This window comes from Mobula birostris, chromosome 1 (assembly GCF_030028105.1).
Source record: "Mobula birostris isolate sMobBir1 chromosome 1, sMobBir1.hap1, whole genome shotgun sequence".
Classification (NCBI taxonomy): domain Eukaryota; kingdom Metazoa; phylum Chordata; class Chondrichthyes; order Myliobatiformes; family Myliobatidae; genus Mobula; species Mobula birostris.
In genome coordinates, this window is record NC_092370.1 from 97919268 (window position 1) to 97942468 (window position 23201).

Genomic DNA, 23201 nt, shown 5'->3' on the forward strand with positions numbered 1-23201 from the left:
CCAGTGCTGCTGATCACTCTGTTGGACACACAGTGTTGCAAGCACACGTACTGTGGTCTGCCGGTCAGGTAATCAAGAATCCATGACACCAGGAAAGCATCCACCTGCATCGCTGTCAGCTTCTCCCCCAGCAGAGCAGGGCAGATGGTGTTGAAAGCACTGGAGAAGTCAAAAAACATGACCCTCACAGTGCTCACTGGCTTGTCCAGGTGGGCGTAGACACGGTTCAGCAGGTAGACGATGGTATCCTCAACTCCTAGTCGGGGCTGGTAGGCTAACTGGAGGGGATCTAAGTGTGGCCTGACCGTAGGCCGGAGCAGCTCCAGAACAAGTCTCTCCAGGGTCTTCATGATGTGGGAGGTCAATGTCACCGGTCTGTAGTCAGACCGGCGACATTTCTGTAAATGATGAGCTCCTGGAATTGCTTTCTATTCCAAAATGGTCCGGATGTTTCTTTAAGTGGCATTTCTAGGAGGAAATGGAGCTTATTGCTTGAAAAGTTTTATTTTATCCTCTCGATTGGAAAGTTTGTTTAATTGACAGACAGGTTGTTGGTATATTGAGGGAATAGTTTGTATGGGATGGTGGGTGTACGAGGTGGCAGTGGAACTTGAGGAAAAGATCACAATCTAGGAGAAAGTTTGGTTGCAGATGTTATGATTTATATCTGGGATTACAGAGAACGGTACAGGGGCTTAGTTGATGATAATATAAAAGAAACAATTGTTCATGGTGTCTGATCACATTCTCGTAACATTGATTGGGGTTGGAGCTAGCCAACCCTACATTTCCTGGCCATTTTATTTTCTTCAGTGCTGCAGTCCACACCTCTCTTTTGCTGTCATCTTCAATTTAGAATGGAGATCACATCTGAAGGATGAAGCCCCAGTGATGTAGAGGAAATACATAAGCTCTATGTTTCTTGAAAATAAAAACTGGTTACAATTCAATAGCAGGTACAGGTGCTTCATTAAGTGCTCTGAATTTTCCATACCGAGGCTCAAATATATATACAGTGAGGGAAAAAAAACAAAAAAAATCTATACTATATATATATATATATATAGTATAATGCGGACAAGGAAATTACCGACTAACTGAATGAGTATTCTGTATCAGTCTTCATTGTGGGAGAAACTAGTAGTATGCTGGACATTCAGGCATGTCAGAGGGAAGAAGTGAGTGAAGTTGCAATTACTAGGGAGAAGGTGCTTCAGAAACTGAAAGGTCTGAAGATAGATAGATCACTTGGACCAGGTGGTCCACACTCCAGGGTTCTGAAAGAGGAGGATGGAGAGATTGTTGAGGTATTTAGACAAATTAGGAGAATGGGCAAATAAGTAGCAGATGGAATACGGTGTTGGGAAGTGTATGGTCATGCACTTTGGTAGAGGAGAAAAAAGCATGAATTATTTTTTAAACAGTGAAAAAATTCAAAAATCGGAGTTGCAAAGGAACTTGGGAGTCCTTGTGCAGAATTCCCTAAAGGTTACTTTGCAAGTTGAATCGGTGGTGAGAAGGGCAAATGCAATGCTTGCATTAATTTGGAGAGGACTAGAGTACAAGAGCAGGGATGTGATGCTGAGGCTTTATAAAGCACTGGTGAAGCCTCACCTTTCGTATTGTATACAGTTTTTGGGCTCCTCATCTTAGAAGAGATGTGCTGGCATTGGAGAGGGTCCTGAGGAGATTCACAAGGATGATTCCAGGAATGAAAGGGTTATCATATGAGGAATATTTGATGGCCCTGGGTCTGTCCTTGCTGGAATTTAGAAGGATGAGGGGGGACTTCATTGAAACCTTTCAAATGTTGAAAGTAGATGTGGAAAGGGTCCCATGATGGGAGCATCTAAGACAAGAGGGCACAGCCTCAGGATAGGGGGGTATCCTCTCAAAACAGAAATATAAAGAATTTTCTTTAGCCAGAGGGTGATGAATTTATGAAATTTGTTGCCACGTGCAGCTGTGGAGGCCAGGTCATTGGGTGTATTTAAGGTAGAAATTGATAGGTTCTTGATTGGACATGGCATCAAAGGTTACGGGGAGAGGGCCAGGAAATGGGGTTGAGAAGGAGAAAAAAAGGATCAGCCATGATTGAATGGCGGAACAGATTGGATGGGCCAAATCGCTTAATTCTGCTCCTATATCTTATGGTGTAATATTAAAAACAAGGATGTAATGTTGAAGCTTTATAGGGCACTGGTGAGTCCTCACTTGGAGTATTGTGATCAGTTTTGGATCCCTTCCCTAAGAAACGATGTTCTGACTTTGGAGAAGGTTCAAAGGTGGTGCATGGAAATGATTCTGGAATTGAAAGGCTTATCATATGAGGAGCGATTGATAGCTCTGTGCCTGTACTTACTGGAATTCACAAAAATGAGGGGTGACCTCATTGAAATGTATTGAATCGTGAAAGGCCTGAATAGAGAGGATGTTTCCTGTGATGGCAGAGTCTAAGACCAGAGGGCACAGCTGGAGAATGGAGGCACGCCCATTTAAAATGGAAGTGAGGAGAAATTTTTTTACCCAGAGAATGGTGAATGTGCAGAATTTGTTGCCAAAGCTGCTGTAGTATATTTGGGTATATTTAAGGCAAGGTTTGATAGATTCTTGATTAGTCAAGCCATGAAGGGTTATGGGACAAACAGGAGTTTGGGGCTTAGAGTGAAATGGATCCACCATAATGAAATTGTGGAACAGTTCTACAGGCCAAATGGCCTAGCTCTGCTCCTTTATCGTTTGGTCTAATGTACAGTATAATATTTACACTGATCTACAGATATTCAACGCCTTCATAAGCACCCATCACATTCATGGTCTATTTCCAACCATTTGAGGAGATACACTTGGTCGCAGTTTTGCATTTTATTCTTTACCACCACCCCCACCCCCCCATTGTCCACATTATGTTGTTCTCTGGATACTGCACTTCTGCCTTTTCTCTTGGATAATATTGGCGTGGAAGCCACACTTCAGTTTTGCTGAAACTTACCCGGAGCCACCAAATCACAAACAAATCATATTATCTGTAACATAATATTATATGTATATTAAGGCCAGTGACTCAATCGTTAGATATCACATTATTATGAATACATGTCCCGAAACATCAACTGTCTATTCATTTCCATGGATGCTGCCTGACCTGATGAGTTCCTCCAGCTTTGTGTGTGTGTTGCTGTGGATTTGCAGTGTCTGCAGATTTTCTCTTGTTTATATGTACATATCAATTAGTTTGGAAATGTCTGCAGGATCTTACAACAACATGACTTGGGATCCATAAAAGGAGAATCTTATAATTAACAGTATAGATTGATGGAAGGTAATAGTGCAGAAGCGAGATATTCTGCTTGTTAAATTGATGTTGAATGATTTTTGCTTGCAGCATTGAATGTCAAGAGGAATTGGTTACACTTTTTTTGAAGATGGTTATTGAGGAAGGTTGAGTGGACAAGGAAGTCAGATAGGGACCAATCCTAATGGGAAAGTGAAGAAATGACAGGGGAGAGGGGAAAGATGTGCTTTCTGGTAGGACCCCGTTGGAGATGGTGGAATTTATGGAGAATGATATGCTGAACGCAGAGAATCATGGTATGTAAAGACAATGAGGATTCTATCCCTGGTATAATGGTGGGAGGATGGTACAGATCGATGGGAGTAGGCAGTTCAAATGGTTTGGCACAGGCTAGGGGCCTGTTGCTGTGCTGTACTTCTCTATGATTCTGCGACTCTAGGATGGGATTAGGGCAGATGTAGTAGATGCAGGTGATAGTAGCATTGATGGTGGTGGAAGGAAAACACTGTTCTTTGAAAAAAGAGGGTATCTAGAATGTTCTAGAATGGAAAGCCTCATCCTGAGAACAGATGCAGTGGAGGGGAACTGTGAGAAACGAATAGCATTTTTACAAGTGATAAGATGGGGAGATGTAGTCAAGATAACTGTGAGAGTCAGTAGGTTTGTAAAAGTTGACAATGGATAGTCTGTCTCCAGAGATGAAGCCAGTGAGATTGAGACAATGGAGATAGACCAAGTAAATTTGTTGGCAGGAAGGAAGTTCGAGACATAGTTTCTGAAATTGATGAGTCCAGAATGGGTGTATGAAGCAGCACCAACGCAGTTCTTCATGTAACAACTCCAGAGGAACTGAGGATCTCCTACTGCCTAGTTCTGGATCTGAGTTGTTTGGCTTCCAGCAAACACAGTCATCTTCTGGAAGAGGTGCAGTCGACGTTTTGGGCCAAGACCCTTCGTTCAGTTAGTCCTGATGAAGGGTCTCGGCCCAAAACGTCGACTGCACCTCTTCCTAGAGATGCTGCCTGGCCTGCTGCGTTCACCAGCAACTTTTATGTGTGTTGCTTGAATTTCCAGCATCTGCTGAATTCCTGTTGTTTACAGTCATCTTCTGTTGTGCTAGGTGTAATTCCTGCCAGCATAGTTACTCCTTGTGTCCTTTACTCTTAATGCTTCTGTAATAAGTTACCTAAACCTGCTCACAGTTGCCTAGTAAATGTTTGATAAGTTAATTACATTTTACTTTTCAGCTTTATGCACTTGTTCATGACTCCACAAATTGCTCTTGGCTATTTTGTTTTATTACTTTATCCATCACTATTTATGTCTTCAAATGAATGTATACTTACCCCTCAAGTTTTTCCTGTAATCTAAGAATTAAGGATGAGAAGATGAAGTTCCAAGCCCTTGGTGCTAAAGCTTATATAGGAACCAATCAGAAGCAGACAAGCTAACCCTAAGTGTCAGGTAGAGTTGGGATGTTATGTACTCATATTAATGAAGTTCTATTGATGCCTTTGTTTACACGGTGAGATTTGCAGAATTTGTTTTGTTACTTTCTGCAAAACAAAAGATACCTTGTTGGTGAAAATGGGAAATCGGATTTGTTTATTTTATTTGGAATAGGAACTCTATTCTTGGCAGAGAAATGTAGCCAGCCTGAAGAAAGGCAGTTTGAAAGGTATCTCAGTGTTCTGCAGCTTAAAAAAAAGCAGTACTGCAAATTTGGAATGAGTTGATTGGGCTACCTTCTAAAGCATCCTGATAAAATATTGGTGTCACTCAGAGGGTCCTCATTTCGGTAATGGTCTTTAAATTAGCCACTATTTTAATATCTATTGATTGAAAGGAGATCCGCTTGTGACCATGAAGATTTAAGATGTCTTCAGGTTCTGCTTGGATTACCTCACTGGCATTTTGGATCCATCAGTAATTTGGATGAGAACTGCCTTCATAGAGCAGAAAGGATTTGCAGAGTTAATGGGCTTTCTGCTGTCTGCTCTTTAAGACCACTTGGAGGTGGTAAATTATATCAGGTTCCCTCTTATCACAATTGACTGTGGTGTTTAAAATTAACAAGTGCCCCTGGTAATGGAGGCTTGTTTTCTGGCTTCCACATTCATGTTTTTTGTACTGTGCTAGACTGTTGCTGTAGCAGTCTGTTTTAGCTGCATTTTCCATCAAGCTGTCTGATATTTATTTACTGGCCATTATATTAAATTTCTCAACTTAGCCTTGAAGACAGTTGGACTGCAGTCAGACAGTAACAAGGAGTTTACAAAATGGGCTAAGTCAATCATATATACTTATTAAAACATAAAACGCTGGAAACACCCAGCAGGTCAGACAGCATCTGCAAAGTGAGTAATCAAGTGTGTTTACCTGTGTCTGGCAAATTTATAAAGGACTGTTGCTTCTATCCTGTTTACTCGTCAGTGCTGCACAAACATGATGGACCGCTTGTTCATGGAGGCCAGTGGACAGTTGACATCTATGTATGTAGTCATGGAGTTTCTAGCCCTACGGTTCTTCTTTTCACCTCTTCTCTCCTCCTATCCCTCCCTAGTCCTCTGGTGTTCTCTTGGCTTTTTTACATTTTGCGCTCACTCAGTCTTCCTGCTGTACTCCTGTACTACTTAACTTCTACTGTCCTCCCAACCTCTAGTCTGCTCCCAGTTGCAGCTAATCTCTAGCCTGTTGCCTCGCACCTCCACTTCCATTTTTCTCCCAATCCCTCCCAGTCTCCTGTCCTACCCCCGCCCTCCTGATTGAAGAGGTCTAACCATCCTAGATAGCTTTGAGTCTGACAGCTAAGAGCTGAGTAAGCCAAGCTGCAATATGAGCATTAATACAATAGCAGGGAGAATAAGGTCAAAGGTTTGCAGTCATGGAGACACACCCAAGCTGATAGAATTTAATGCAAGTAATAACAGTAATATAAGAGTTCTTTCATTGATGTTCTGTAGCCACAATCTTGCTCCTTCAATATTTGGCCTAGGGCTTCTGAGTTAGTAGGACATTGCTTTGAAATGTGCAAGAAGGTCCCTGCCTGACTTCAGCCTTTCTAATGGACATACAGAACAATTGGCATCCCACAACATAATTATACAGAAAAGCCAAGGCATTGGAGTTTTTTGGCAATTCTAAATTACTTTGCACAATTACCAAGCAGCTGTCCTACCCCAGGCGGTGTTTGACTCTTGCCTCAGATAATTGTGGCTATTGACGGCCTGGGGCAAGGTGTCAGCCAGCTATTTACCACTGAGTTGGATCCTGGCAGCCAGCCATCCCCCTCATCTGCTCTCTCCGTATTCCTCACAGCAATGACAGTGTTAGACTTGGATTTGCTGGTAGAAGCATGGTAGGGTGGAGGAAAGTCTTCAGTCAAAGGAAATCTGCCCTAAGAAAGTGACCTTCCTGGCATTCTGGAATTGCAGGGTTGGCATTAATGAGGTTTTAATTTTTTGTGATTATTCTTATAGTGTCTTTGCTTGGACATTTTAGATGTTCACCATTGAAAAGCTCTGAGATGTGTTTGTCTTTTCAGTTTTTTTTTCATTTATTCTCCCTGTGATAGTTGTGTTACAAACGCAACTGCCAGCCATATTTCAGAGCTGGCTAACCAGTGGTAAGCTCTATCTGGACCTGTTGGAAACAATTAAAAATTAAATGTTAAATAAATATGCTTTGTTGCTCATTATACTGTGTGACTTCAAGCATTTTTCTGTTTTAATTGAGCCAAGCTTTTAATTGGCTTCTCTCTCCTGAAGTGTTTCAGTGGTCGACTATAGTAGACTAAGTAAACAGTAGCAGACAATCTGATTTGCTTTGAGCCTTCCCTGCTTGTTTATTCCTGTAAAACCTTGCCTACAAGAATATTGTTTGCTTTAGTTCATTTATTTAATAATTTGTAGAATTGCTGTACTTATTTTTCTTTGGTACCCAAAGGCATAATTAAAAAGAATGAAGCCCTGTGCACTGCTACACTGCCAATAATTACAAATAATTATATGGCACCTGAAAAAAATACAGGTGACTGATGTGCTAAATTCACTGCAAATGTCAGTGGTTGAGGCATTACAAGTCCTGAGGTACAATTGGCTACTGGAAGTATCTCGGTGTACCTGAGATTTCACTCTGCTGCAGGCTGTGGAGAGAGCTGAGAAGGCTAATGCACTGTGCAGCTGTCCCTTCAACTTCATATTGCTCATTAGTTTCGATTATATAGCTTCCATCTTCCACTGACCCGAATGAAAAGATAAATACTGATAAATAAATTACTGATTTTCGGTTTATCTTGTTTCTCTTAAAGGACTATGAAATTATTTTGTTTGATCAGTTAATTACATCTGAATGAATTGTTTCAAACATCTCTGAAAGTACTGTTTAGGGTGGTTCAGAATACAGCCTTGGTTTCTGCCACAGAAGGCCTAACCGATGCTTGTGACCTTCATAGCACCCGAGTCCAAGGGTACCATGGTTACCAACCTGGGATCCATGGATCCCTTGCTTAAGGATATTGGTCCATGGCATAAACAAGGTTGGGAACAGGAACCCTTGAATTGTACCATGGATCCTCCCATGGCAGTGATGGAGTGCAGTGTGTTCTTTGGCCCAATTTATGGCAATACTGGAAGAAATCAATCCACTTATCATCATTCTTGTTTCTAGTTCTTATGTAGTAGTACAAAGAATGTATGTATTTCACATCAGAGATTATGTGTAATCTTATAATTTGAATTAGAATAGCTGTAAACACAGTATGGTGTGACTCCTTACGTATTGACTGAGCCTTGTTGCTTCTTTTCTAATCCAAGTTATATTGTATAGTGAAAAGAAAATTGGGTTGAGAGTTATCCACCAAATAACTAGATGTCTTCCAGGTAGCGGGTCAAAATAGAATGATGAAGCATTTAATCTGTTTCCTACGTAGACATTGATGATGACAGATATCCACGGAGTTTGTTTCTTGCCTAAAGAAAGTTGCAACATTGACTTAAATGATAGCAATAAGGATAATTTTAAGAGGTTTCTTTTAGAAAGAGACTTACCCACGTTATTTTAATTTCTTTCAGTGTACTTTGGTTTTCAGATTATAAGCATCAGAGTGGATGGTTTCCACTGCTGGAAAAGTGCAGCTATTAGCACATAAATGTGGCATCACTGCATCATGTTTAGGTTTACAAGGTAGTCATGGAAACTACTTTAGTGCAGCAGAAATTGTTGAGCTGCAAAATTGAAACAGGTGCTCAAGGGTAGTCTCTCAGCGGCCAATGTCACCGCTTCAGAACCCGCTAGAACAAATAGACAATGAACAGCTACAGGAGGAAGCACAGGAAGTTCTGGGGAGCTAACAGCATGCAGACTTCATCGCAACAATTTCAATGCTGGAATTTCCTTTCCAGTAAATCATAAGTGGATGCAACTGTGAATGGAAATGTCTCCCGCCAGTTATTTGACAACAGCATTTTAGAACACAAGTAGATCATTGAGAAAAGAGCAGCAAACTGATTTTATTGAAATTGAGGGAATATCATCATGCCCCCATTTTCATCAGTTTTCTGTTTAGTCTCAGGCCCATTGCTGGAAATTGCATGAGACCTCTGGGCCGCGAAAGGTTGCTCCATTGTCTTTGAACACTTCCCTTCATGTCTTGGCCAGGATTCGAATAGGGGGAGGAGAGTGTTGTGGTCAGGGAGTGCTGTTGGAGCCTGTTTGGTGGAATGGATGGAGGGGGAAGGGTGCATTGGTGGCTTGGATTTGAACTTTATAGCATGAAGGGAGTTTGGGGTCTTAGTCAACTGTCAAGTGAGGAGCAGAGTCCCTTGGCCAGCTGGAGGTGGCAGTCAGTGAATGCAGGGTTTCATACTTGTACAGTCATGGAGTCTATGTGTTTGTGCTTTGGGTGTGAGCTGCAATGATAAAGAATTATTTTGGGTTGTGGTAGTTGAGATTGGTGGTGTGAGTTGGTATTATAGTGGGATGGATGAGCAGGGGAGTGTGACATGAGAAAAGTAGGTAAAGTCTGAATAGGACCTTACTCTACAGCAGTATTAAGACAGGTTGCTTGTTCTTGGAGTGATCAGCCAACACTGATTTTCAAGGCAACTCTAATAGCCCAGGGAATGATGTCATCTTTTGTTCAACTATCAGCAAACATGCTTTTAACACAAGAGGAATGTATGGCATGACAAGTAATTGAATGGTCCACTCCAGAAATAAATGATTTCCATCTTATAATGCTGAAAAAACCTGCACCACATAAAAGAATTTCTAACCAAGACATTACACTGACCTCACCAATACGTGTAAACATTGCACAAAACTATTCAAAGTAGAGTAATAGAGTTTTCCCATTATTCAAGCCACATTGTTCCCTCAACAAATAGAACTGGAATAAATACTCTGGTCATGTGTCCCTTTGCTAATCATATGGTTATTTCCTTCCTTTTCCATGGCACCTAAAGACATATCATTACTTACAAGACATTTTCAGGCATGAAGTCATGACAGTAAAAATACAACCATATTCTTAATAAAATATTTTTGGCTTGAGAAATAAAATGGCTATGTTTCAGTGACAAATAGAATGAGACATATCATGACAAGAGTTGCTTCAGAGAATCAGATGTTACAAAAGTAAAACATGTACTGTACATGGGACACCATAATGAATTTCACTTTCCAACAAACTGGCTTTTTGGGGCTGATAAATGGGAGGAATGAAATCCAAATCTTACCTTGTACCACATTGAATTATTGTGTCGTACAGAATAGAAATGGTCCTTTATGACCTACCTCATCCAAGCCGACTATGATGTCTGTCAGCATTAATCTGGTTGGCCCACATTAGGCCATTATCCCTCCACTTCTTTCCTATCTAAGTACCTGTGCAAATGCCTTTTTAAGTACTGTGACCTCCTCTTGCATCTCATTCCAAATATTCACCATCCCCTGTGAAGAAAAACTTATCCATCAGATCTCCTTGTAAACTTCTCTCGTCTTACCTTAAACCTGAGTCTTATACTTGTACATTCACCTGACGTGAGAAGAAATATTTGACACTAATGAGCATCGACAAGTTTTTGAAAGATCTGATTGCTTGTATTTCTAGCAAAGGCCAGTTTTGAAAATTCACAGATTTCAGCTTGTCCATATTGTAAACTATAACACATTATTCTTTTGCAAGTTCAAAAGATGAGCATTTACCAGGAATGAGATATTTCAGTATGTTTGTTCAGAAATCACATTTTGTAGGTCTGACTTCAAGGTTTTTACTATTCCTGTTGTTAAACTGATGTGTTGTGGTGCTTTTGATTTCAGGATTTCTTTACAAAATAGGGTTATTAGTTCTGTTGTTATTAATATGCCCTTAGAAAAAATTAACATTGGCCATCAGTGGCCAACTATTTCTACAGGGTTTTTATCTTCTCCTTTCCACCTGATAGTAACAGGTATTGACAGCTGTTATATGATAAGAAGCATTTTTGCTTTGAGCCCATTCCAATCTCAATTTTTGTTTGACAGTTCATTTCCCGAGTTTTGCTTCTGTATCACTGCAGTATCCTTGCCAGAAATCCTTGTAGAAGTGGGAAGTTACTGTTCTCCCAGTTTCTTATCAGGTTTTATCTCAATTTTCAGCCATTTATAAGGATATTTGTTAATCATTTTTCAGAAGCTGAAGTGCACAAGGATGTAGAGTTTTTTCTCTTTCCACTTGCTTTGTCACCTCCATCTTAACAAGAGCTTTGACCAGCGGCCAATCCGGACATCTGAAGTTTTGAGAGGAGGGGACTTCAATCAAGTCCACTGCACGAGGATAAAAGGCAGCAGCGAGTCAGTACAGCAAAAAGAGCTTTGACCAGTGGCCAGTCGGCGTTTGGGATTGATTAGCAAGAGCAAATTATAAGAAGGCAGGGGCAGGTGCAATGGCCATCGTCTGAGTGGACAAAGAGTGGTGATCTTGAGGCCTTGGCTCTTTGAGGCTTCACTCAGAAAAAGCAAAGCAAAGAAAAGCTCGAATTTTTTCCTTCTCTTCTTTATAACTTCTCAGCTAGGGCAGTAGGGATGACAGGTGGGATAGTGAAATGCTCCTCTTGGGGAATATGGGAAAGCAGGGAGACCTTCAGTGTCCCTGATGACAACTGCGAGAAGTGCAACCAGCTGCAGCTTCTAACAAACCAATTTAAGGAGTTGGAGCTGGAACTGAATGAACTCTGAATCATTCAGGAGGCTGAGGGGGTGATAGATAGGACATACAGAGAGGTAGTTACACCCAAGGTGGAGGACACAGGAAAGTGGGTGGCAGTCAGGAAGGGGAAAAGGGTTAAAGAGTCAGTGCAGAGTGCCCCTGTGGCCATCCCCCTCACCAATAGGTATTTCAATTTGGATACTGTTGGAGGCAGGGAGAGCAGGGTTGGGGAAGGACCTTACAGAGGAAAGTTGCAGTGGGTGAGCCTCTGTGATTCAGAAGGGATGGAGGGAAGAAGAGGCACGCTGTTGTGATAGGGGATTCGTTCGTTAGGGGAACAGACAGGAGGTTTTGTGGGCGAAAATGAGATTCCTGGATGGTATGTTGCTTTCCAGGTGCCAGGGTCTGGGATATCTCGGATTGAATCCACAATGTTTTTAAGTGGGAGGGTGAGAAGTCGTGGTCCATGTAGGTACCGACAACATGGGTAGGACTAGTGACAAGGTTCTACATAGGGAAGTTTTATTAAAGCTGCACGGTGGGGTTTAAAATAGAGTTGCAGTGGGATGGGAATCAGAGTGCCAGAACAGTTAGTGGAGAGGTCGTGGAAGCAAATGTTGGTAAGACCTTAGGCAAACTTAGGGATCAGAAGGTTGATCATGGTGCGAATAGTGTCCTGAGCTGCATATATTTCAATGCAAGAAGTATCAAAGGAAAAGCAGATGATAGTGCTGAAGATGAGGTAGCTGGGTTACAAACAGAGCAGTGTATGGTGAAGAGAGGCTGCTGACAGGGCAAAATTGCAGTCAACGGGATGAGTTGTAATGTAAAAGGCAGACAAAATCGTAAGGGGTGAATACAGGACTGAAGATGTTTTGTTTGAATGCGCGTATTATACCGAATGATGTAGAGAAACTTGCAGAACAATTGCAGATTGGGGGATATAATGTTGTAGGCATCACAGAATCATGGCTGGGAGCTTAATGTCCTAGGATACACATTGTATCAAAAGGACAGGCAGAAAGGCAGAGGGGCGGCATTGCTCTGCTGGTGAAAAATGAAATCAATCCATTGGAAAGAGGTGACATATGGTCGTAAGGTGTTGAATCATTGTTGATAGAGCTAAGGAACTGCCAGGGTAAGAAGACCCTGATGGGAGTTGTATACAGATCCCCAAACAGTAGTAAGGATGTGGCCAAAGTACATGCCAAAAGGGCGATGTTACAGTGCTCTTGGGGGACTTCAATATGCAGGTTGATTGGGTAAATCAGGTTGTTGCTAGATACCAGGAGGGGGAATTTCTAGAGTGCAAACAAGATGTTTTTTTAGAGCAGCTCGTGGTTGAAGGATCAGCTATTTTGGATTAAGTATTATGCAATGAATCAGAATTGATTAGAGACCGGAAAGTAAAAGAACCCTTGGGGGCAAGTTATCATAATATGATCGAATTCAACCTGAAATTTGAGAAGGTGAACCTAAAGTCAGATGTAAATCACTTAGACCAGATGGCGTACACCCCAGAGTTCTGAAAGAGGTGCCTGAAGAGTTCGTGGAGGCATTAGTAATAATCTTTCAAGAATCACTGGATTCTGAAATGGTCCTGGAAGACTGGAAGGTTGCAAATATCACTCCACACTTCAAGAAGAGAGAGAGGCAGAAGCAAGGAAACTATAGGCCAGTTAGCCTGACCTCAATGGTTGGGAAGATGTTGGAGTCAATTATTAAGGATGAGGTCTCAGGGTACCTGGAGGCACATGATAAAATAGGCCATAGTCAGCATGGTTTCCTCAAAGGAAAATCTTGCCTGCTAAATCTGTTGGAATTCTTTAAAGAAATAAGGGTAACCCTAGGTAATTTCTCAGGTAAGGACATGTTCGGCACAGCTTTGTGGGCCAAGGAGGCTGTATTGTGCTGTAGGTTTTCTATGTTCTGTGTTCTAAATAATATGCAGGATAGACAAAGGAGAATCAGTTGATGTTGTGTACTTGTATTTTCAGAAGGCTTTTGAGATGGTGGCACTCATGAGGCTGCTTAACAAGTTATGAGCCCATGGTATTACAGGAAAGATTATAGCATGGATAAAGCAGTGGCTGATTGGCAGAAGGCAAGGAATGGGAATAAAGAGAGCCTTTACAGGCTGGCTGCTGGTGACTGTTGGTGTTCCACAGGGGTCTGTGTTGGGACAGATTCTTTTTATACTATATGTCAGTGATGTGGATGGTGGAATTGATGGCTTTGTTGCAAAGTTTGCAGATGATATGAAGATAGGTGGAGGAGAAGTTAGTTTTGAGGAAGTAGAGAGGCTACAAGTAGACTTAGATTAGGAGATTGGGCATAGAAATGGCAGATGGAATACAGTGTTGGGAAGTGTATGATCATGCACTTTGATAGAAGAAATGAAAGGGCTGACTATTTTCTTAATGGAGAGGAAATACAGAAAAAAAACTGAGGTGCAAAGGGACTTGGGAGTCCTTGTGCAAGATTTACTGAAGCTTAATTTGCTGGTTGATTCTGTGGTGAAGAAAGCAAATGCAACATTAGCATTCATTTCAAGAGAACTTAAAATATAAAAGCAAGGATATAATGTTGAGACTTTATAAAGCACTAGTGATGCCTCACCTGGAGTATTGTGAGCAGGTTTGGGTGCCTTATCTTGAAACGATGTGCTGAAACTAGAAAGATTTCAAAGGAGGTTCATAAATATGATCCCAGGATTGAATGGCTTGTCATATGAAGAGCTTTTGATGGCTCTGATTCTGTATTCACTGCAATTCAGAAGAGTGAGGGGCGACCTCAATGAAACCTATTGAATGGTGAAAGGCCTTGACAGAGTGGATGTTGAGGGTATGTCTCCAATGGTGGGAGAGTCTAGAACCAGAGGACACAGTCTCAGAATAGGGGGGCTTCCTTTTAGAACAGAGATGAGGAGTAATTTCTTTAGCTAGCGAATAGTGAATCTGTGGAATTCTTTGCCACAGGTGGCTGTAGAGGCCAAGTCTTTATGTGGTCGATAGATTCTTGATTGGTCAGAGTATGAAGGGATATGGGAAGAAGGCAAGTGATTGCGGCTGAGAGGTAAATTGGATCAGCCAGGATGAAATGATAGAGCGGACTTGAAGGGCCAAATGGCCTAGTTCTGCTCCTATATCTTATGGTCTTAATGAGGTAAGTCAGGCTTGATCTAACTCCATCAAGTTCTATTTCGCTGCTCATTTGTAGTTGATTTCTATTGGCTGTCAAGGTTGTTCCTACGTAGTTCATGATGCTGATTGCTCAGCAGTTCGAATGAGTCTTTTTGAAACTGAACAAAATGTTATTTGTAACGTTATAACATCATTATCTCACAACTCTCCTTTGACTCTCAGGAGTAGGTTCTTTTTGCCTTTGAGGTATTTTTGTTTTTATCAAGAATCTTAAACTGTTTTCAATTCCATTTTGATTATTTTTGGAGTCCTCATGAATAACATTTAAATTAAAATCTCTTCCAATTGCTTTTTGCCGAAGGAGGTTTAAATGTCAATTTATTTAATTGCAATTATTGGAACTTGAGTTTTTAAGTTGTTTTAGTCTGACAAAATATGTTAAATATGCTTGTCAGTCTAAAACAGCATAAAATGTACATTTGATTTCAATAGTATTACTGACAGAAAGCGATTTTCTCAGCTTACATATTCAGCACAAGAGGGAACTAAGTCTGATTTGAAATTGGTTATGAATATATTTTCTTAGCATATAAAATGGTGGAAACTGAGTTTCATCCTTTGGGAAGTTTATTTATTTTATTTAAGCCTGCTGAGTGCACATGTATTCAAACATAACCCTTCCCAAAATCAGACAAAATGATGTTTGCCAAAGGCCAAAACAGTGACACAAGATAAACTCCACAAAAGGATCATGACCTCTGCTGGCTTGGAGGTGAATAACCATTGACTGTGCAGCTTTATACTACATCATTTATATACATTACTACCATGTTGAACTGTTACCTTTGATAGAAGCTAAAGCACTGATCGAAAATAATGTATATCATCAGAATGATCATAATAGCTTTCCTATTATCTTCTAGTATGCCTTTAGGTATACCATTGTCCTGATAACAATTTTTTAAATTTTTCATATAAATTGAATTGGCTGTGGATAACCTTTCAAAGCAGAGCTGGATCACTTGTTAACTGCATTAATACAGCATAATTTCATTTAGTTTCATCTATATCATTAGTTCTAAATGTGATCTAGAAGTATTTACGCAGTCTTATTGTGCAGCTCCACATCTGGTATGCATAAATAAACTTAAATTTAGGTGTTCCTCTGTAATATTAATGAGAAATGCCCCATATGCTTAATTTTGAATTGCTTGAATATATTGACTTCCTTGCATACAGGTTAAATATCATTTAGTGCTTTAATCTCACAGATCCTTGTTTAGTGACGAAACGCCATTGAAAATTAAAATAAAAAGGATAATTTAATGAATTAAACTTTTGCATCACAATTGACTTAGCAGTTCTTTATATTTTGCCAGAAACTGGTCTGAACTCTCAATGTGGTGTAATTTATTTATTCAAGGGGTTTTTAAAGGCTGGTTGAAATCGCTGAGCTTCATTGACAAAGAGGGTTTAATGCATCATTCTTCTCACAGGCGACTCCTGACGTTGAGTAATGAGTTTCCTGATCATACTTGGCATCAGTAACTTCACCAACCTTTGCGTAATTAATAAACAAACATTATTCATGAAACGTGCTTTCCATTAATCTTCATTAAAAATATCAAACTGCTGCAGTGAGTGTATTCAGTTACCAGAGAGAAGGAGACCATATTCTGACAGAACCATGGAATGTACTGCATTTAAAGAACATCATGCTAATTAATTAGAATTAATAATTAGATACTGTGGCTACCTCAGATTGTGAAACAATTTTATCCTTTTAATTGTTTTGCTTATAATTTTCTCTGTTCCTTTTTAACATTTGGATTAAAGTCCTTCAACTTTGGCAAACGTCCATTTCTTTGCCTTGTCAGGGACACTCTTCATGTGAGTTTAAAAACTGAAGTTGGGAGCTTTAGCTGTTGATCAGCATTAAACAGGGAGCCAGTGATTAAGTTGGGAAAACAGTGGGGTGATGCCACTCCATGGGCCTTTGTGCTGCCATCATTTGCAGACTTTGGGCTGGAGAGAAAGTTCTGTTTATGTGAAGATTGTGGATGGATCCGTATCTTGCGATTCATTGAATATGATGATATTTTCTCTCCTACACATTTCCTTCCAACAGCAGATGTTATTACTTTGCATCCTTGCAATAAAACATTCCCAACAGACAAAGCTTGAGTAGGATTGGTCTTGGATTTAGGAAAGAAGTGACAGAGAGACTGAGGGAACGACTAAGCCAAAAGGGGAAGAAGCAAAGAGAAAGCAGAGAGGTGAATTTAATCGAGAAGGGAAGGAAACACTGGAGAGGAAATGGAGGCTGGAGTATGTAGAGAGGACAACAGGGAAGGGGGGAGGAATAAAAACGAAATAAGGAAAGGACGCAGTTTAAGATGGGCACAATCTAGAAACAGTGTGTGCATAAGAAGGAATATTGGATTCACAGAGGATGAGCACAAGAAAGCATGCTGATTTACTAGAATGAAGAGTTTGTGACATGATTATTGTGAAGGTGGAGTAGGGCAGTTCCAGCGTTAGAGGATTTGATCAGGAGAAGGACTTTGCTGACAAGAACAGTAAAGAAAGAGGAAAGGAAGAAGAAAAAAATAACATAGTGTGAGGTTGGGAAGATTGTTTTTCTGGAACAAGACCATGGGCAAGGACAATTCCAGGTCAAAATGTGTGGGGAGCTAGGTTAATATTAAAGGAAAAGGGAAGAAATGTCAATCTAAATTGGAGGAGAATTAAAAGACACAAAGAATGTCAAGGTTTGATAAGAAAGATTGAATGAAATAGAGTGATAATTGAGGTAGCAGATGGGATATTTCAGTGATTTCTGAAAGTCCGATGTTATGTCATGATTAAGAGTTTAACAAATTGTAACACAGAGAACTGTTTTTAATGAATTAAAATGCATTTAGCTGGCTATTAATGGACTGGAAATTTGTTTTCTCCCTTGCTTTATCATGAAGCAGGAAATAAGTTACCCTTTTTTTTTGAGACTGTAAGTTGTTGCATTTTTTCTTCTTTTGGACTTGCACCTCCAGAAGGTGCCAAAACTTTGCTCTCTAACAAGTTGCTGCTGTATGCTGAACTTACAATTTGACTGCTTAAGATAGGCAGGGCTGGGAAATTGGCTGGAGATGTAATTCTTTCTTTAGAAGTAAATTGGAGAAGATGATAATGAATGCATACTGTAAATCTTACAAATTGTTCTATTCAATAGAGATTATATGATAAAAGATGCTCTCTAAATAAACTGCTTTAATATAATTTATTTATTTAGTGCTACAGCAGTTTCAGGCTGTTCTGGACCAACAACCCTGCGCCGCCTACCTTACCTGCATGTGCCCAATTAATTTACTAACCTGTACATCTTTGGAATGTGGGAGGACACCAGAGCACCCGGAGTAAACCCGAGTGATCACAGGGAGAACATGCAAACTCCTTACAGACAGCAGTGGAATTGAACCTGGGTCACTGGTGCTGCCATAGCATTTTGCTAACTGCTACGCTACTGTGCTGCCCTAATGTTGGGTTACCCCACTTATGATTAAGCAGTTTCACCACAACACAGCCTATATTCTTCATTCGACACCATGTGCTATGCCTAACTCTGTACCTTGCATTGTTTTCTTGTATTGCAGCTGCTGGCTTTCCTTGGAAGGTGGTCTCCTCTACGCCTTTGTTGGACCTGCGGCTGTTGTTGTTTTGGTATCATATTTTGAGTCTCATTTCATTTACCATTGATTGCTATCTTGGTAGTAAAATAACAAAAGAGAAAGTTACATTTTGGAGCTTTGATTATTGCCTTTAAAAAGATATTTTATATTTATACCATTTTTATTTCAACAGGTGAACATGGTTATTGGCATTCTGGTATTTAACAAACTTGTTTCGAAAGATGGAATAACAGATAAGAAACTGAAGGAACGGGCAGGGTATGGTTATAAATACATCATCTAGCATTATGTTACCTTTGAAAGATGCTCACCATATTTTCTTGATTAGACATAATCAATGTGATCTATTATTCCTCCATTGTTTACTAACCAAATATAGTTGCTTGCAAATAGTAACCTTAAAATGTAAATTATGATTAATTACCAAATGTAGTGAGCCACCAACCATTGGCATACTCTAAAGCCATTTTTTTTGGCTTGTGTTGAAATTTGTTCCTGATTTCTTTACCGCTACTGTGTTCCAGAGAATACTTTAATGAAACAACATCCTTTTTGCTGGTCAGCAAACAGTTGTGTTATTTAGCTCATAGGTTGCATAGATGTCAGCACCTGAAACATTTGGCTAGGGGCTGGAAATAAAATTCCATAAATACATGCATTTAAAGATGCAATTCACAATTGAGACTTTTCTAGCAAGAGGATGAATAGCAATCTTCATAATTGGACAGTCTGAACAGTTTATTTTAAATATAGCTCAGTAGCAATTAAATGAATAGAAAAAAAAAATCTTAGTTTTCTTTCTTTCTTTTCCAAAGGCTCCACTCATAACGTCATAGTCTAACCATTATTCTGTAACATTGCAACATAACATCAGGACTTTCATATTTCATGTTCTTACTAATGAAGGCAAGTGTACCATTTGCTGCCTTTACCGTCCTATCTGTCTGTGTTGTCACATTCAGGGAACATTAGACTTGAACCATAAGGCCCCTCTGACCATCAACATTCCTTTGCACCCCAATATTTACTGTATATGTCACAGCTCTATTTACGGTTCGAAAATGCATCACCGGGAATAAATTCTGCCCTGCATAACCTTCCATCTGCTCTGAAATCTGCTAATTATACTGCTGTAATCTTGGATAAGTTCCCTTGCTATCTGCAAAACCGCTAACTTTCACGTTAGCTACATACTTAATAATCACAGCTCCTTCTTTCTTATCCAAGCCATTAATGAATATCACAAACAAGTAGGCCTGTAGTGCCAAACCCTGTGGTATAAGGACTTCCAATCAGAAAAGCACTGCCACCCTCTATCTCCTATCACCAAGCCAATTTTGAATACAATTAGCCAGCTTGCCATGTGTCTTAATCTTCTGGATCAGCCTATCAATTAGGACTTTCACAGGTGGTTCACTAAAGACCTTATAGACAATATCTATCACCCTGCGTTCATCAATCTTACTTACCTCCTCAAAAAAGCTCTGATAAGTCAGTAAAGCAGGTTTTCCGCAGCACAAAGTTATATTAATCAGCCCTGTATTTCCAAACGTATGTAAGACCTGCTGGCTGTAGTGAGCTGGCTTTCTTACATAAAAGAGCAATCTAAGCTATCCTTTAGTCTTCTTGCCACCTACCTGCAAGAATCTGCATCAGGACCCCAGCTACCTCCTCACTTGCTTCCCATAGAAACATGTAATGCAGTTCATCTGACCCTGGGGATTTTTTAATACCTGTATATCTGATAGCTTTTCCTTCTTAATACTGACCTGCTCCTGAATATCTGTGTACCCCTCCCTGAACATTCCATGCCCTTGGACCTTGCCCACATCACGTGGCTCCACACACTGATCATTCCTTAGAGGATGCACTCTTTCCCCGACTACGCTTTTCTCCTGATATGTTAATATAATGTCTTGAGGATTTCCTTTATGTTACTTGCTGAGGTTACTTCCTGATCCTTCAGTGCCCTCTTAGTTACTTCCTTAAGTTCTGTCCTATATTCCATTACTGTCATCCCATCTGCTTTTACTTGCTATATGTGTCCTTTATTTTTCCTTCAATGTCCTTCAAACTGTCAATGTCCTTTGTCATCCATGATTCCCTAATCTTGCCATATGCACCCTAACAAAACACACTGGCCCTCAATTCTTACTAATTCTTTTATAAAAGGACTCCAATTTATCAGGTATCATTTTACCTGCAAGCATCTACTGCTAATCTAGTTTCATCATATGCCATTGAAATCAGCCTTCTCTCAATTCAGACCTCAATTTGAGGGCCATTCATTCGTAATTCCTTTCCTTAACTAACTTACAGACCTATGGCCACTAATTCAAGGTGTGCCCTCATTGACATACTCACCACAGTCCAGTTTTATTTCCTAAGATAAGGTCAAGTAGTGCCCTCTGTCTAATAGGACTTTAAACATACTGTCTCAAAAAGTTAATACCCTCTACTGCTACAACCCGATTGCTCTTGCAGCTTTCTACAGTTCCTTTAATTCCCATTAACTACTGGGTGGCCGATAGTATAGCCCCAGCAAAGTGATTGTCTCTCTCTTTTTAAGCTCTACCCAAATAAACTCATTGGGCAATTGCTTATTTTTGCTAAGTACTGCCATCATGTTCTCCCAAATTAGCAGTGCCATGCCCCTACCTCCCTTGCATTCTGATCTGTCGCAATTGAAACTTCTATACTTGGAAAATTAAGCTGCCAGTCCTGCTCTTCCCTGACCTATGTTTTTGTCTTTGTGATAGCATCATAGTTCCAAGTGCTGATTGATGCTCAAAGTGAATTGGGCTCACCGGTGCCTTTCATTGAAGTAAATGTGGCTAAGCCTGCCAATCTTCCCAGACTCCCTAACCTGTCTCTGTTTTCTCTGCCCATTGAACTTATTTGATTACCCTCTACATTTTTTACTGCATGGGCTGCACTGCTAATATGCTTGTTAAATTAGTTTAAACCTTCCTGAGTAGTCTGAGCAAACCTTCCTGCAATGAAATTGTTCTCCTTCTTCTTCCCACCCACCGAAGAGGTGATCCCAGTGATCCACGTACCAAAGATCCTCCCCACTGCACCACGAGAGCCAAAAGTTTATTTGTTTTGTAATGTCTGTTGGTATTTGGTCACATAACCTGTGGTTATCATTCAGTACCTCTCCGTTATGGGAAATAGAGTGGCTCCCTAACAGCTCCGATGACCCTGGTTCAGTCCTGACCTCTGTCTTGAGTTTGCAACTTTTCTCTCTGACTGTGTGGGCTTTCTCATGATGTTCCACTTTTCAATCATACACCAAAGGCACACTAATTTGTTGGTCAATTGGCCACTGTGAATTGCTCCAATTTTCTTTGCAAGCGGTAGAATCCGGGAAGAGTTACTGGGAATATGGAGCGAATAATACTGGGTTGTTGTAGGATTAGTAGAGGTGAGTGCTTAATCCTTGATAATGACTCCGTGGACCAAACTGACATGTTCTTCTGATGTTTAGGTCATGTTTTGGGCCCAGCAGTGTATATTACAAAGTTACTTGACCTTGTTGAGCATAATAGGCATACATTTCACTGTCCTTATTTGACGTCTGTGAAGTACACTATCTGTGATTAGGATGTGATCTGCATTTAGTTGTTAGCTTTTTGGGACTGATGTGGACCAATTGGACTTGCACCTTCAGAAATAATCTCAACATTACTATGTTCCTAAGGTTGTCATAGCCGGGGTGGTAGTGTGGATAAGCTCCCACTACCTATAATGTGTTCCAAATGGCATGCGTCTCTAACAGCCTCTGATAACCAAAGTCCAACTCTCGGCCTTCATGTGTGGCTTAGCTACTAGGCCCGACAGAACTGTTTCTACTGACAAGAGAAGTGGCAAAGGCGGACCACTGACACCTCAAAACCAGTTGCTTGGTGCAGGTGGGGTTCGTCAGCCTTGGATGGCAGCCTGCCTAGGAGAATGAAAATTCTGATTTTAAACCTCCGCTGCCTTGCGGCCAGACCCACCCATGGGAAAGGCTTCGGGAGTAAACCCCAAGAAAGAAATCCAGGCTAGGGTCCCTAAGGCAGTTTGATGTTGTTTACAGCTTCACTCTAGCAACCTCTGCGGCGACACTGATGCCGAGCTGTATCGGCGCTTGCCCTTCCCTTGGACTACATCAGTGACCTGGAGAGGGGGAACCCACTGCATGGGCAACAGTCCTTCAAATCTTCCTGCCCAGGCTTGCACCCTGGAGAGGACACAGTCCACCAGAGGAGCAAACCCATGATCTCTTGGGATCAACGGCTGCCTACTAACTATGTTCAAAAGGTTATAACTATTTGCTGAATTCAAAATTTCAGGAGTTTTAAAATAGCTAAAAGGGTTTAAGATTAACTATAATCTCGTTGACTGGTGGAGGAGGTTTGAGGAGCCATTAGTCTGGTAGATATTAGCTAGTTCAGCATGGACTAGGACCCTAGTTTGTATGACACTTAATCATTTTGATGCTGGAGGTATGGGATCCTGGACTTTCATGGATAACAAAAATTATGGACGTTATTAAGATTCCCCAGCAAACATCAATATGCCTGCAATGATTCTGAGAGTATAAGCACTTCATTAAATGCATCAAAATACTTAAATACCTAAATAAAAATGATTGCAGCTAACTAATTCCATTGAATTTGTTGATACTTACAAGCAGTGATTGGTTTGGAAGTTGCATGATGGTATTGCCTCAAGATAGACTGTTTTCTATTAAAAAGGCACATAGCAAAGAGTGCCTTACACAAGGGGTTGGGAAACTGATCACCTTAGGGAGTAATTAGTTCCTCAATGTGTACACCTGTATAGATATATTGCTAGAAAAGACATTAAGATGGGTCCAGGGTTGTGGACAGCAAACAGCAGAC

At 40.5% G+C, this 23201-nt stretch overlaps 1 protein-coding gene across 1 annotated transcript in view; it reads left to right on the forward strand.

Moving 5' to 3' along the window:
• The window catches only part of adgrb1a (adhesion G protein-coupled receptor B1a), a 289509-nt gene that overhangs the window by 198343 nt on the left and 67965 nt on the right, over window positions 1-23201 (forward strand). Inside the window, exons 16-17 of the mRNA XM_072259584.1 lie at window positions 18277-18343; window positions 18485-18570. Of these exons, the coding sequence (XP_072115685.1) occupies window positions 18277-18343; window positions 18485-18570 (153 nt within the window). The remainder of the gene's footprint in view (window positions 1-18276; window positions 18344-18484; window positions 18571-23201) is intronic.